Consider the following 16,217-nt stretch of genomic DNA (forward strand, 5'->3'; position numbering starts at 1 on the left):
CGTCCACATTAATTTTTTTGGGGAGGGGGTAAGCGGGCAGGAACTAGTCTTGATTCAAGGCTACTTACAAGTTTGTACCCAATTCCTATCATAGCCCATTTGGGTAAGAAGAGGGCGCTGTTTGAAGAGAGTGAGCATTGACTTCGTATCGGCTTCATTAAAAGTAAGGAGGAAGGAATCCATGTTAAAAAGCAACCCAAACAAACAAATTAAATGGGCTAAGAAGGATCTGGGACACATGATGCAAGAAGGCGTGCAGTTTCTATGCAATTTTTACACCCCTTGAGTAACTTGAGTATCAAGTAAAAAAATAATAATAATCATACTTTTGCGATTATATTTTGTCTTTTATATGCTTCCAGCAATATTATTATTATTATTATTTATTCGGCATTAAAAAACAAAAAACAAAACACAAGGAAACAAAACAAAAGCCAGGGGCTTATGCCCGGAATTTAAAAATGTTACCTAAAAACTGGCCCGAAGGCCTTCAATTCCAATGGCTACATAAATACATGAATACAATTTTATATAAAAATCTATAAACATTTATTAACAATAAACACATAATATTCAAAATGGCAGAAGTATACAGGCTTAAAAGTGGCTGAATAACCTCTTATTCAAAACCTCTCGTTCAAAATTGACGCTATGTATGTAAGTTTAAAATCAGGTAGAAATTTTGATGGCTCATTTGGCAAAGGAGTTGAAAAAAAGGAAGAATACCTCTTGGGAGAGAAAAATAATTAGGGCCACCTCCCTTTTTTCAAAAAGGCAGGATGATAATTTTTGTTTGGGGGGGCTCTCAGTTAAAATTTTCTTTCCTTTGCAGTCATATTTTTTTACCCTCCCCCCCCCCCGTTTTTTTGTTTTTTTGTTTTTTTACTTTTTCAAACTACCACCCTGGAGGCTGCCACCTTATCCCTATTTTCAGTTTATTCAGCCACAAGAGGGCGCACTTCAAAGTAAACATAAGGGTACCCGTTTCTAACGTTGGTTTCCCGCTGACAAATCGAACGCAGACAGATCACAACAGTGTTTGTGCAATTTTCAGGTCATCTGTACTTCAAGGTCACGAACGTCAAAAAACGGCGAAACGGAAAAATGTTCCTGCTTGGAGCGTCGAGGAAAATGGACCGCGAAATGTACCTGAAAAACAGCAAATACCTCGGGAGCTGATGTTTCTGTCAAGCTGCGTCCACGAGTTACTTATCATTGCAGGACAGAATGGTGAAATTGAAAGATTTTCACATCATTTTGGACAGTAACAAAACGGTTTACTCGGCCGGCGAATATGTGTCGGGAAATGTGGTGGTGGAGTTGCGAGGGGACATGAAAATGAGAGGTATTCGAATCTACATGCGTGGACTCGCAAAGGTATCAAGTTTGGACTGCTGTGTTTTACCATGGTTTTACAGTGTATCGAAAAATGATCATGCATATTGTTTGAGCGACGATTTTTGGCTTTATTCTCAGAAAATGGAAAGATCCAGACGCCACTTCAGCGGTTGTGGTTGTGTCTATTTGTCATGTTTCTGTCTTTTCAAAAGTTTTGCAGTGACTGACCGTTAGTTTAGACACCTCTATTTTTTACTAGTTCTGTTCAAAAATAACTTTTGCAAACGTCTGTCAAATTTTCTAAATTGACAGTTTTGGATTAACGCTAGGTTTCTGTGATTTTGATTAGTAAAAACAGTTAACAGTTAGCCTAGGCCTAGTAGGCCTATGTGTGTTATACGTCTTTGACTGAGGGCAAAACCTAATATTGATTTACATCACCCCGACGCAAAATTCAATCTTATTATGGATAGGCCTACTTTGGAAGAAAACGTGACTTTCTTATCTGTTGAATAGCAGTTGGAGACTCACAGCAGTTCAGACGCCGCCATCATTTGACCCATAATTTCCTTCAAAAATCAATACCCTGCCTCTTTCTACAAAATTAAGCCTGCTGATAAAATTCAACATGGTATCTTACTTCTTTGATAACTATTTTGGTGAGTCCAAAAATATTAGCGGATTTTTTCTGCTTTTATCAGCGCAAAAAATTTAGTAAAGTCCTGAAACATGAAATTGTCTTTTCCTTCTCTCAACGGGGTTGTAAAGTACACTTTTACCTCATTATCAATCATTCGTCAATAAGGAATAGTACACTAGGCCTACTGGTTTTTGTTTCTGCGTGGGCGGTTCTACATCAATGACTTGCAGTGCAGAGGGAAGGGAGTACAGCAGAAATGTTGTCTGGTTTGCTCAAGGCCTTTCATGCCTTCGGCTTTGTTGTTGTCATTCAGAATCACCCAGCGATACATTTATTTGTGACACCGTCTATGAAGTGAAGGCCCTATTAAAATGTGGCCCCTGTGCAGTACAGGCATTTCAAGATAATGATAGTTCGTTTATGATGTAATTGTAAATTGTTGGGGAAAAAACTTCCTAAAATCCCCCTTTTATTTATTTTTTTGCATAATATGAAATAAACAGCATGGACTGCCCTGTTTCTACTTTAAAAGAAACAAAAGTTAAAAGAGATATGACTTGAATAAAGGAATTGTTTAAAGGGTTCATGAAGTAAGTTTTTCTGAGGAACATATTTTGTGCAACTTTCTACTCCTTTTAAATGTATGAAATATATTTGACATCCCTTTTGGGTAAATTTTAATGGAAAAAATGCACTTCTTTAAACATTGAAATTGGTCCATGCTTTTCCAGACAACTGAGTATGTTGTTGCTGTGATGTCATTTCAGGAAGAGGCTGTTCAGTTTATGGGTATTTTGTTCAAATTGTGAACCAAAAAAATGCTTATTGAAATTATTTGTGAGGAAAGTTTGCTCATTGGCTTACTGCCATGTACTGACACAGCAACGAATCCCCAAAGAAAAGAAAATTTAGGACAGTCAAATATCCACAATCCTGGCAACTTCTGGTGCTGAAATAGCTGTAAGTGTAACATAGAGGTTTCTGCCTGAAGCCCTGAAATGACATCACACTTTTGCTCATGAATATGGACATTTGCATTAGCATAAAAAAGGCACCAAAATACCCTTGAAAATGGCAAAACGAAAATTGAAAATAGTGGTAATTGGGACACATAGTTGCATTTCCAAGGACTGGATTAAAACAAAACAAAAATAAAATTGAGCCCTCTAGAGAGACAAATATATATCTATCCTAAAAGTTGGCGACCTGACGGTTCAGTCCAAGAAGAATCTTTCTGAAAGACAAAAGTCTGCTTGGGTCAAATATATCGGGCTCTTCAACTGCAAAGATGCATTTTGTAATGCATTTGCCCAGCATACCAGTATTTAACCAGTTGTTTGAGGCTACATTTGTTTGCTTGTTTCTTGTGTTTTACTTGACTATTCTGTCAATTGTGTAGGTTCATTGGAGTGAATCACGAGGAGGAGGCCATCAAACAGGCTCCTATACAAAGTACTATGACGCTGAGGAGGAATATTTCTACATGAAACAGGTTCTCTTTGGAAAAGGTAAACAGTAGTTTCCTAAAGTTAACTGTGCGGACATTTACATACAACATTCTGTTTGTTGAACGGATTTATAATATGATCACTGTTGCAGGCAGAAGTAGTTCAACTAACGAAAACATCTGTTAATTGCAATACAAGTTCTCGTCTCTTAAATTTCCTGTGTCATGCAGTGTTATCATTCAGTACTCCAGAGTCAAGAATCATTGAGTTTTCAGAAAGTAGATTTGGAAAGAAGATTATTTTCAAGGCAATGTAACAGTACTTAATTGATTCCATTAACAAGTCCATTCATGAGTAACAGAGTGAACAATAACAAAGAAATGTCTTTGTCAAAGTTCAATTGAATAGTTTATGACTTGAATTGAGATGAATGGCTTGTGATGGACATGTGAGGACTCAACTACAACATTCCAATGTCAGTATTGTGTGTGTCACTGTGTCTTCATTGAAATTTCTTACGTTAACACTTCTTGTCGTACTAATGTTGTTCACATTACAGATGAGCATGAAGGAGGCAGTAATCCTGTACTCAGAGCAGGACACCATGAGCTACGATTCAGCTTTCAAATTCCTTATGGGTGAGATCTCTTATGGGTTTGCGCTTGCCCCTGCTTCCCCAAGAAGCAGAGGCAAGGGCAACCCCCTTCTTTCTCACAAATGCTGTGGTTTATTGTTAAGGAGAACTGATCATAGCACATAGGACCTCCTGCTTATGGATTTTGTACACACTAAATGCCTGACCTGGTTGGTGGGTTCATACGTATATGGTGCAATGTACTTGTTCTCTCAACATTCTACTTCTAAATTTGCACACACCCGTGCTGCAGGCAATGGCTCTCAATGACGTAGTCCAGGTTAAAGGTCATTCGCTGATGTGATGTAACACTATGTTACGCGACTGTCCATTCTGGTGGTAATTAACGTGACGAGTGTCGTGTGACCATCTCCCTTACGCGCCTTTTGATGAGCGTTTGATTAACCCGAATGAGCTCTGGCCCATATCATTGTGCTGATGCACACTTGAAATACTGAACTGGCTTATTGATGGGGTGCCTGTGCAGGGAGTAGTCTTACACCAAGTTGCCATCTTAGAGGCCTCACGTTTATTCCACTGGTATTTGTATGAACAGACATTGTAGGCATTCAATAACAAGCCCTCCAATATGGCTGGTATGCATGAGGTCCATAGCATCTGGCATCACATCACAATGATGCATTGCTTTAGACATGCACACATCAACTATCAATAAACGTTGATCACTGTCATGGATATCCGTATTTTTTCCTTGCAGGAGAGTAGCGACATCTTTTGAGGGTAAATACGGCCGTATACGCTACTGGTTGAAGGCTGAGATTGATAAACCCTGGGGATTCAATAGTAAAACCAAACGAGCCTTTACAGTCATTGACCATATCGACATCAACACACCGGCACTTCTGGTAAGTGACCAAGTCCACCAACTAGCACATGCTTCTATGCCTCACAACAGTTGGTCATGTCTTGGAAAGAGTCAACCCAGCAATTAATACTACTTTAACAGCAGAATTTCCCAGAAGATTTAGAGAAATCTCTGTCTGTTTTCAGATACCTTATAAAAAGAGAATTTATATTAGAGAAAGACTGGAAGCTGAAGATGTTCCCTGAATAAGTCTTCTACAGTGCTTATCAGAGCATGAAGCAGACTGTTAGTCACATCCTTTTATTATGTCTGAGGGACGTTTATGAATCATGACCAACCATTATTCAAACACAGTCATGAAACTATCTTCACGTACGTCATCTGTTTTGTTTTAACAGGCTCCCCAGACAGGTTTTCAAGAGAAGACGGTGTGTTGCGGCCTGTGCGTTGCTGGTAACATCAGCATGTCAATCAAGACGGACAGGAAAGGCTATTGCCCTGGTACGACCTTTAACCTTTGACCCATTTTAGTACCAATTAACTTCACAAAACCTTACACAACAAAATGGATACATGTAGGTCATCACCGCCATACCATACTACAAAGAGTGTGTGTGCATGTATGTACAATGTATGTTCGCGAGTCACCTGATTCTTCGAAGCAGGTGACAGGCTGTGAAGTCGCCGCCCCACAAAGTGGGTGGGTCGAAGCCTGATATTGAGGCAGCAGTTTTTATATTGTCAGATATCAGTGCTAATGGAAGCCTTTCTACACCGTAATGGGAATTTGTGATGTCCCTAAATGGATTTCCTAGGGAAAGTTGGGGTTAGAAATAACTTGTTATCAATCTTGGCCTTGACATACCTGGAAAATTTACAATTGAAAAAGATGGTTCTAAACCTCCTGCCTGTTTGAACTTGGCAATATTTCTGAAGATGACCATGATGAGCCCATGTATTTTAATATGGGCAGCAATAAAATATAATCATAAATGATATAAATATTTTCAGTAATTTGATAGTGTTGACATTAGCCTTTTACACTGCGAACAATATTACAGGTTATTACTGAGGTTGTACCATGCTCGTGCACATGTTGCATCCACTCTTAGATTAGGTAACCATATTGGTCAAAGGAACATGGAGGGTGCATACACGATAGGTCACTTCATTAATAACTGGTGCATTTTTATGTTCAAAGTCCAAACACAATTACATTTAACCTTGTCTGGCTAGCATGAGGGATCTATTCACATTTTGGCTACTGAAACTCGTCATTCACAAATTTCCTAATTTTTCAAAGATATAACCAGTTATTGTATGCAATTTTGGGGTTGGTGTGTTCAGGTGAATCTATCGCCATCTCAGCTGAGCTTCAGAATGGTTCCTCCCGTCGCATCAAGCCCCGGGCAACCCTCTACCAGCGCACCACGTTCTTCGCTGACGGCAAGTCTCGCTCAGTGCGCAATCCTGTGGCCTTCCTGCAAGGTAGTACTATCAGAGGGAGGAGGACCGAGAACTGGAACAACAAGCTGTTGAAGATACCGCCTATCACCCCTACGCTGACCAACTGTGGCATTATCAAATTAGAGTACTTTCTTACTGTGAGTCCCGTCGTATTGGCTGTTAATTTGAATGTATTAATTTGAATTGTACGGCTTTATTTGATGACATGGACCTAGTCAGTCACCAAAAACTGATATTTGGCAAACATTTCAATTTTGTTGTTACCACTGTTTTACTCACATCAGTTCTGATGGTTGATCAATGTTGGTGTTCTGTTGGACATCTGCTTAATTCACATCGCCCTCTAGAGTTTACCACAGGACATTGTCTGCTCCGTTTGGGCCATTTTAGCTTAGTTATAGCAAATGACAGAGGATTAAATTCAAAAAACTTATCTGACATCGTGAATGAAGACAATTATTTTTATTAGCAGTCACAGGGCAAAGTGCCCTCATCTAAAAATGTACTTGCAGTGCAAAATTTGACAGAGCACATCAGACATGAGTGTACATGTACATCTTCTCTGGTTACTTGGGTCGCTTCCTGGATACATACAAATCCAGCAGGTTTGGGAAGCATTCAACGTTTAGCATTGGTTTTCTGCACAGTGGTGGGTTTTCATTCAGGAGGATTCCTATCATCAAAGCCTAGAGAGCTACGGTTAACAAAGCTCCTTTTTTCTGCCACAGATCTGCCTTGATATCACCGGTGCCATGAACCTGAATCTCCATCTACCCATCGTGATCGGCACTGTACCCCTCAGAGCGCCCCCCTACACCCCATTTGATCCTCTTGCCGTAGGGAGCATGGATCTTGGCTTCGCTGGGATGTTCCCCTCCCCACCCATTGCAGACAGTAAGTCTTCTTGTTCCTCTCATTTCACTAAACAACTGTCCCCTAAGCTAGGGTTCAACCAAGAGTCTCAACCGAGATGGCAGCATGGATCGTGCTCATATCATCAAGCTATACACCCACACTCATGCGATCCTTCGATCAGTAGCATGTTTAGAAGTTGCCAAAATGGGTGCTGCCCAATTTTAAGAAGTCGTTTTAACATGTCAGTAATGTCTAAGTGGGGTTGCTGGATAATTTTAAACAGATAGCCAACTACGTCACTTTATTCTCAAGCCAAAAATTAGTCCGACTATAAAAATAATTAGAAAATTTTGGACTAAAATGATCATCAATTACTTGCCAGTAAGTGCCAGTACTGAGGCAAATTTTATTCATGTATTCATTATTTATTTGGTCACCTTGTAAAGTTCTGTTGTAACTGCATCATTTATTTATGCAGGGTTCATGTTTAATTCATCATTTATCTGAAGTACAGAGAGCCTTTTAAGGGCCTTTGATAGGCTATTTTTTATCATGACACACCAGTTGCAGAGAAACATGTTAATATTGCAGCACATGGGGTTGTGCATCGGAACCAGGTACCTGGGTACCCGAGTAGCCGACCGTTGATGTCAGGAACCGGTTCTAGATTGTGGGATCGGGTACCCGTACTACCTGTACATGTATATTCACACCCCTAGAAACAAAACATATTCATGTATTCATTAGAAACCCCACTCAGGTGTTTACAACTCCTGGTTGGTACTGTACTATGTTGAAATAGTATTTTATTGATGTTTTATTCAAAGGAGTCTTACCACGCTCTGCAGAATGTACGTGTGGTGCTCTTTATTTTGTGTAGTTGCCTCCAATGCAGACTGCATGTTTAATGCTGTCAGTGAAGGATAATATATTACATTCATTTTTTTCTTTTGTCAGTAGTCCTGCACAGAATGCCTGTGTTTCATTGTATCATCACTAATTCATTTATTAATGTTGTATTTGTCAGTAGCCACACCCAGATATTCGAAATGCCCGTCTGATACCATCAGTTTAGCACAATTAAGTCATTTATTCATGTTTTCTTTATCAGTAGCCCCGCCTAGTTATGCAGAATGCCTGTTTGGTGCTGTGGATATTCGTGATGATGAAACTGAAGACATGATGGGCGACACACTGATGTTCACACCGATGTATACCTACGTACCAAACTATGAGTTCAGACAACCACCGCCTCCTTACTCACCCGTAAGTCCTTCTCAAGCCTTCTTTTCCGATTCGAAACCTTTCTGAATCCTTCAAAATCCTCCACTGTACAGTGTTGAGCAAGTTACTCGACTGGTGGTTGATTTGTGACGTAGTGTACGCCTGCAAACTTATAATAACATGTGAACAACTCTAGTCAAACGCTGTCATCATGTAATTTCTTGGCACTGGTTCCCCATTGTGCTTTACATTGCACGAGGCTGTTGGTTACCAGCGATGCAACTGTAGAAACCATCGATTAGAGTAGATCATCCATCCTGCATTTGAGTGTAGTTTATCAAGCTATGGTTAACCATAGTTCCCAACCAAACTTGCTCATAGCTATGGCATCTTCTCCACACCCCAATCTTTTGAGGGGCATTAACCCTAACTCCCTAGGGGGTGTTAAGCCCCATGTATACTGGCTGTACCTTTCTCAATCCTGCAAACTCTTATACACTAGGAGCAAGGGTCTGAGACTGGGAGAGGGCAATGGATGCAATCCCCAGACCCTAACTCTCTAGGATGAGATCCTTCAGAAGTCCCCAGGAGGATTGGGAGACTTTTGACTGGATTGAGGAAGGTACAGTCCAACGAGGGTTGATTTTATGGAGGGCTTGATGACACTTGACCTAGGGACTAAGGCTGGCTCACCTCAATTGTCACTGCCACCATGGGCGTCGCCAGCATTTTTTCTAGAGGGGGACAAAGCACATTGATCATTTTTTTGAGGGTGGGCAGGGTCATTTGGCCCCCCGGCCCCTCCCCCAACCCATTAAATTAACAGAAATATGATTTCGTGCCTCTAATTCTTATTCTTTTTTTCCTTTGTTTTCTCCTTTGTTTTTCTCCTTTTTTTGGGGGGGGGGGTGCTTGCTCCCCCCCCCCCCCTTCGCGATGCCCTTGACTGGCACTCCTGCTATATTCCCTAGTAGCCCCAGACACTCAGCACTCTATGGTTGTATGGATTCATGCTGGAGTAATACAATGTAATACAATTGAATACAAGTGCTACAAGTTCAAGATCACTGCCTGTGTTTACTGCACCATACCCCAGCAAATGCAGTCCGTGTGGAGGGTATTACATGACTGGCTGACTGGCAGAAAATTAAGGCTTTTACTTCAACCACTACCTAAATTTGAAAAATCCTAGATTTCAAGACCTCAGCGACCCACTATGGCAAACACTTTAATCAACCAATAATTGTGTTATTTCCCGTAGACGGATCCCAATGCCTCAATAGCCCACAGTTCATCGGATCATTACCGCGCCTGTGTGTCTTGACAAGATGGCAACTCCACCGCCTAGCTACAAGTCTTAGCATTGCTGCCCGGACTGAAATGATGAATCCTGTAGCAGAGTAGCAGGTAGGACGAGAAACGATGTGCAATAGGAGTTGTCGACACTGACAAAACCCAGATATCAGTCCTACCATTACAGGATTTCCTGCCATTATTGCCACTTGTATTAATATTTGCTGAAAATCTTCCTGCATCCCTGAATGTGTCTTTTGCTGCCATTCTCAATAGAGCAATCCATTAGGCCACGCCCACTGAGCATATAGGCAACCACACCTGCACCTCTCAAATACTACACTTCATGTTCTAGCTGCAAACACCATATGCACATGCACACATGTCATGCATTGTGCAGGCATGTCTGACATTAATCATGGCTTTGATTGGCCAATCATCATGGGGGCGGGGCTTAATGGATCATACGCACATGCACACATGTCATGCATTGTGCAGGCATGTCTGACATTAATCATGGCTTTGATTGGCCAATCACCATAGGGGCGGGGCTTAATGGACCATACGCACATGCACACATGTCATGCACTGTGCAGGCATGTCTGACATTAATCATGGCTTTGATTGGCCAAATCACCATGGGGGCGGGGCTTAATGGACTATATGCACATGCACACATGTCATGCATTGTGCAGGCATGTCTGACATTAATCATACCTTTGATTGGCCAATCACCATGGGGGCGGGGCTTAATGGACTATATGCACATGCACACATGTCATGCATTGTGCAGGCATGTCTGACATTTATCATACCTTTGATTGGCCAAATCACCATGGGGGCGGGGCTTAATGGACCATATGCACATGCACACATGTCATGCATTGTGCAGGCATGTCTGACATTAATCATAGCTTTGATTGGCCAATCACCATGGGGGCGGGGCTTAATGGACCATACACACATGTCATGCATTATGCAGGCATGTCTGACATTAATCATACCTTTCATTGGCCAAATCACCATGGGGCGGGGCTGTCTGACATTAATCATACTTTTGATTGGCCAAATTACCATGGGGGCAGGGCTTAAATGGCCCGGTCTATTTCCCCATCCACAATGTAAATCCTGAGGAGGGATTTTTCTTTCCAACTGCACAGTGATTTCACAATTTAATTGCTGCAAGAGTTACGCCTCATTATTTGTTTACAGTAACACATTTTGGGGGTTTGTTTAACAGCTGTTGGAGAAGTTTTTATTATTTCTTAGATAAATGTTATTCCGTTATTCCATGGGAATACATGTACTAAGTTATGCTATAAAGTTTGTAAAAAAAACTGTCCTCAGCTTTTTACATATTATGTAAAGTGCTGAGTTGAGTTTTAACAATACATGTATTTTAATGAATTCACTTGACTAGGATAACTGCCTATGTTTCATGTAAGCCTGACACCCCCCCCCCCCAAAAGCCTTAATGCAAAGTTTGGACCACTGAGGAATTCGGGAGTGCAGCTGATTACAAACTAGCTGAATGCATGAATGTGCATGTGCTTTGCTGCTTTTTTTTCATTTAGGAGAAAATATAAATGTGATGAGAAAATATCTTCCACAGCACAGCTGAAGTGACCAGCTGACTTTGAATTTTGCTTTTTTTTCGCGTACTTATCATAAAATTCTAAAAACTAAAATGCTGTGAGTTCTGGTGGCACTGTGCTAACTTGAACTCCAGTTTGCCTTGTGTAGCCCTTTCATTTTCACCCATGGAAATGCTCCAAATGCTCTGCTGGACTATCACCAGCTACATCTGCATATTTCACACTGGCAGCTGTACTAGAAATGGATCATTGTCCCCCTCCCCGAACCCCACCCTGCCCCCAATATGTTACTCCAATGTTGATGTCAAGATTTGTATATTTGATTTGAATATTTTCCCCACTGTGAGAGCCACAATATTCTGCACCGCATATGTTTCCCATACTCGCATTATTTCTCATTGTACTATCTTACATTTTCCTGAGCATGACTATATTTGGGCAAATGAGTGGTAGGGGAGCTGAGGTGGGGGAGTGGACAACCAATCTTAAAACTTGAAAAAAAACAAATATCAAAACAAAGAAAGAAAATATGAAACATGTACAGAGTCTATTAGATTTGGAATCGAAGAATAAGTAATTAAAAAAATAATAAACACAATAAAAAAGGCTTTTGCCAAAAGCTGTTGAAAAAAGCCAATAACCTTATTTTGTGCAGTAAAGACAGTGTACAAGTACATGCACAATTCACTATTTTTGTAATGAATGTGAGCGACAAAAAGTTGTGGATTGACTTTCTTAATATACACAAGTGTAAACTGTTTGTTGGTGAAGAGGTACTTATTTTTGTAGGTCATGTACACGTAGTTTGCTTTAGTTTTTTAGCTTTATGTATTTGGTATTTTTTTTCCAGGGTAATATAAGTGTTATAACACATTACCATAGTACCACACAAGTATTAAGTGCACATACATAAAACACCAGGTTTTTTATGTATTAAGAAAATTTTCTTCAGTCACAAAGAGTCACTGCAAGTTTGGCCTTTGGTGATTGTAGAAAGTACAAGTTGACACAGTTTGTAGGAGCCTTTGCATTTCACATTTGTATTTTGTTCGGATTAGATTGAAAAAGGACTTTTCATAGTATCAGTCCAATAATTTGTGTATTTCAGACGTTGGTGTTAGAGAGCAGGAGTTTGATATACATGTATGTTCATAAAAGTGTGAATTTTCAAGTACTCAGAAGGATAAATGTTTGTCAGTCCTGTTCTGCCGTCAAGTATCGTCGGCCGTAAAAGTGCCCATCACTTGTTGATTTTCTGACCAAAATGTACTAAATTGAAGCTCACATTGACAAATTTCCCTATTTTTGTGAGGGAGAAATTTTAAGTGAAAAAAAGTGCCCTGCATGTTTATTTGTACATTACAACAAGCTAGTACATTGAACATGTTGACATGTGTTGACTCACTGTTTAATCCAATTGTTTTCAGTGTTCACATGAAATTAAATGCTTTAATCAAATTGCAGAATGTTTAGCATTTAATAACTAGTTTTGAGACATTAATATACGCGCAACAGATTGTTTGCACTACAGCCATGTTTGAGGTGTGAGCGTTTGTTCACCAGGGATACGCAGGAGTAGATCTCTTGTGCTTCATTGTTAGTGAATTAACACAACAAAACACACCACCAAGATGTCTGCTGAATGCAATCCATCTATAGTGAACTGAATGTGTAGCATAACGTGTTCTATGTGGTGTTTGTGCGCAGTGACACAAATGTTATGGTCATGTTTGTTTAATGGTGTGTGCTTATAACCAAGGGGTCATAAAATTAATTTAAGCAAAATATTTTTTGGTGGGGAAACATCCGTACATCCGTGAACTGTAAGAAAATAAAGAGTCGCCTTTTGGGGGAAATTTTCTTTCAAGCGCATTTCCCCCCTATTAGTGCCATTTTATTTTCGGACTTCATTCTCAACACACAAAAAAGACGTTTACAAAAGTAATTGTTCTGTAACACCTAAGCTTCTGCCTTTGACGTCACTGTTTTTTTCTCATGAATATGGAAAACCAAAGAAGCCGAAATCGGAATACAGAGACTGAAAAAGAATGGGGAACAAAAGATGCATTTCAAAGTTTGTATTAAACATTGGTGGTATGGCACTTTAATGAATGGTGTAATCGTGTGATTGTGATTCACGCCACCTCTGATGGTTGAATTGCATTTTGCTGCACCGTTGTCATATTTATTTATTCATTTTCTTTACCCAGGGTATGCCCAACTAATTTAAAAACTGGTTTCCATTGGGGCCCTGCATACATTACATATTATTAGATAATGTTAAGTAAACTTCAACTCATAAGGAAACGTTTGTTGATGAAACAGACGACGAACTTTATAATATTCTTATTCTATCCACTAAAGATAAGGCATGCGCAAACCAATTAGAAAGGGCTTCGTTGTGTCCAAATTTCACGCTACACTGGTAGAATCAGTGTATATGTATACCATTAACCCTAACCGAACTCAACCCATCAAAGCCCAACAGCATGTTTTGTTTAAATCTGTTGGGATAGGTACAGTTTCCCTAAACAGATGGTCTTTTACACTGGGGTTTGGCATACCTCCAGAAACTAAAGTCCAACAGTGCGTGTGTACAATCCCATGTGGGTGTTGGAATTTGCCAGAAAAGGTATGGTTCCTAGTGAATTAGGCTGGGGAGTTAGGGTTAATGAGAGGCCCAGTTGTATTGAGCGGTCGACCAGACAATGCTGCTTATGCAAATTAACATGTCAATTGGAAACAATCAGCTGAACGAAGACAGCATTTATTTATTAAACATTGTGAGAAATGAAGCGGCCTCCTAAAACACATCGAAATTGGCGCCCTACCAAGATACCCACACGAACGCAAGCATTGTATTTAGGAAGTGTTTTTAAAATAAAGTTCGAAAGAATATTCAAACGAAAGCTAATATATGTAATATAAATAACGTGTAGTTTCCCTTGACTGTTTAACAGAAGTTGTTGTAATTTTGTATTATTTATATTTAATTTTGCGTTGGTTGTTGGTGCATGTTTATTGCATTGGTTGGTGGTGCATGTTTATACGCTATGAATGTTGACCAAACGGTTAGGATTTATTATGGTTAACGTTTAGTTTGTAATATATGAAATATGCTGATTGAAATACTGAGGGGAAAATATTGTTTGCGAATCACTTCATTTTTATGTTATTATGTTTGTAAAGTGACAGCTTTTGTAAAATGCTAAATTCTAGGCAAAAGCCATAGAAAAAAAAATTAATGATTTGTTGTAATGCTTTTGAAAAATTGGAATTTCTGAACGTAACATCAGCAGTTAGATTCATATGGTTTTGATCTTTGAATTCCGCATATAACTTAAGGTTTCAGAGTATCATCCATATATGTGTAAAACAAGTTAGTTTGAATAACAATATAAACTAAGGTACCAGTCTGTGCAATTTGGTAGTGTGGTTAACAGTGTGAAGTGTATCTGTATCACGTCCGCATTAACGCTTGTTACTCGTGCTTCTCTCGTTTCATTGTATAATGATGTACATGTATTTATAAATTAATGTACCGCGCCGTTTCACCTTTACGCAGACCAAATGGATTAAGCATTTACCGACGTGTTTTCTTGAAATAAAATTTGTTTTGTTGTTTTTCTCAATAAAAAGTTAAAACTGAAGCAGTTCCTAGAGTGTTCTTGATTTTATGTAGTTTGTAGTGCCACGTTGTGGGTGTGATGTTCGATTCGGTCTCAGTGAAAAAAAGACTACCTTGTCGCATTGCACATGTTTCGGTGCAAGCGCGAAACTAAATAATTATTATCTGCAATATGTTTGGTATAGTGGCAATTCTTTTCTTTTTGTTTGTCGGGTTACCTCAGAGAGCTGGGTTCGTTGTTTTCCATCGACATCGTGAACAATATTTCAAATAAAAAAATGGTAATTCATCAGTTTCTGAAAACAAAATAGGCCTACATGTAAATGGATTTTAGGTTGTGATGGAATCGTTCTTCCGGCGCGAAAAGGATGGCCATTTGTCAGAGTCTCTACTATTCCAAGTCATCTATTCATTATTCATAAGATGGAATTTTGCGTCGGGGTGATGGAGATTCAATATTGGGTTTTTGCCCTGTTCACCTACTTCTTCGACGCACGATTGGATAAACTTTTCGTGCGATGACGACACGGGCTTTTGTATGATTAATCGGCGAGATTACACGCATAATCATAAACGTTCGCGAATTCCGCAAACAATATTTTTGTAAAAACACTAGAACTACTCTACTTTGTTGGCCGAAATGTGCCGATTACGAGCTAGGCCACAACGGCCACTCGAGAGAGTCGTCAAGCAGATCAGAGTCCGTTCACGTAACCTACTTCTGACTGCTTCGTCGTCAACAGCAGACAAAATGTGCGAACTAGAGGTTGTTGGTGGTGTTCTGTATAAATACAGTGTAGTTTTGTTTCCTGCAGAGATTGAAACACAATTGCAATACCCTATTGTGCGACATCCTATCAAGGGCGGATCCGGGGGGGGGGGCCACCCCAAAAAACTAACTCAATATTGTTTTGTTTTTAAGTTACGTCGCAATAAAGGCAAGATCTGCGTCATTTCCTACAAACAAAAATTGGTTAAAGTGGTCAGAAATTACCTCAGATCGCACCACAGAGCATCTATAGAATCAAACAAAAATTCGGGGCCCTTGATTGAGCGGGCCCCGAACCCCACGCCGTAAGTTTTGGACTCACTTTTTTGTCCCCCTTCCCCCCCCCCCCCCCCAAAAAAAATGCATTCTGGATACGCCCTTGCATCCAAAAAACCTGGCAGCAAACTGCAAACACCATGATAATTAGACCGCCAACTAAAAAATTGGGACTTTATTTGCCTTTGTTATTTTTTTTGTATCTAGGTCGCAGGTAGCGAATG

The 16,217-nt window shown here is 39.9% G+C and overlaps 1 protein-coding gene across 2 annotated transcripts; it reads left to right on the forward strand.

Annotated features, from left to right (window-relative positions):
• The first annotated feature begins 1,006 nt into the window (after nucleotides 1-1,006).
• On the forward strand, nucleotides 1,007-14,971 carry LOC119740881 (arrestin domain-containing protein 3-like). Of its 2 annotated transcripts, none has more exons than XM_038216338.1 (9): nucleotides 1,007-1,377; nucleotides 3,378-3,486; nucleotides 3,986-4,064; nucleotides 4,779-4,926; nucleotides 5,285-5,387; nucleotides 6,234-6,490; nucleotides 7,082-7,247; nucleotides 8,320-8,474; nucleotides 9,694-14,971. In XM_038216338.1, the coding sequence occupies exons 1-9, from the start codon at nucleotides 1,228-1,230 to the stop codon at nucleotides 9,754-9,756; spliced, it is 1,230 nt and encodes a 409-aa protein (XP_038072266.1). In that variant the 5' UTR covers nucleotides 1,007-1,227; the 3' UTR covers nucleotides 9,757-14,971. The 2 variants fall into 2 exon arrangements, with proteins under 2 accessions (XP_038072266.1, XP_038072267.1); XM_038216339.1 differs by having other exon boundaries at nucleotides 8,323-8,474.
• Nucleotides 14,972-16,217: the final 1,246 nt, after the last annotated feature.

This window comes from Patiria miniata, unplaced genomic scaffold (assembly GCF_015706575.1).
Source record: "Patiria miniata isolate m_02_andy unplaced genomic scaffold, ASM1570657v1 HiC_scaffold_5, whole genome shotgun sequence".
NCBI lineage: Eukaryota > Metazoa > Echinodermata > Asteroidea > Valvatida > Asterinidae > Patiria > Patiria miniata.

Coding starts and splice junctions, on each gene's coding strand:
- LOC119740881 (XM_038216338.1), top strand. CDS start 1,228: ATGGTGAAATTGAAAGATTTTCACATCATTTTGGACAGTAACAAAACG. Junction 4,927..5,284: donor TCAACACACCGGCACTTCTG/GTAAGTGACCAA, acceptor TTGTTTTAACAG/GCTCCCCAGACAGGTTTTCA. Junction 6,491..7,081: donor AATTAGAGTACTTTCTTACT/GTGAGTCCCGTC, acceptor TTTCTGCCACAG/ATCTGCCTTGATATCACCGG.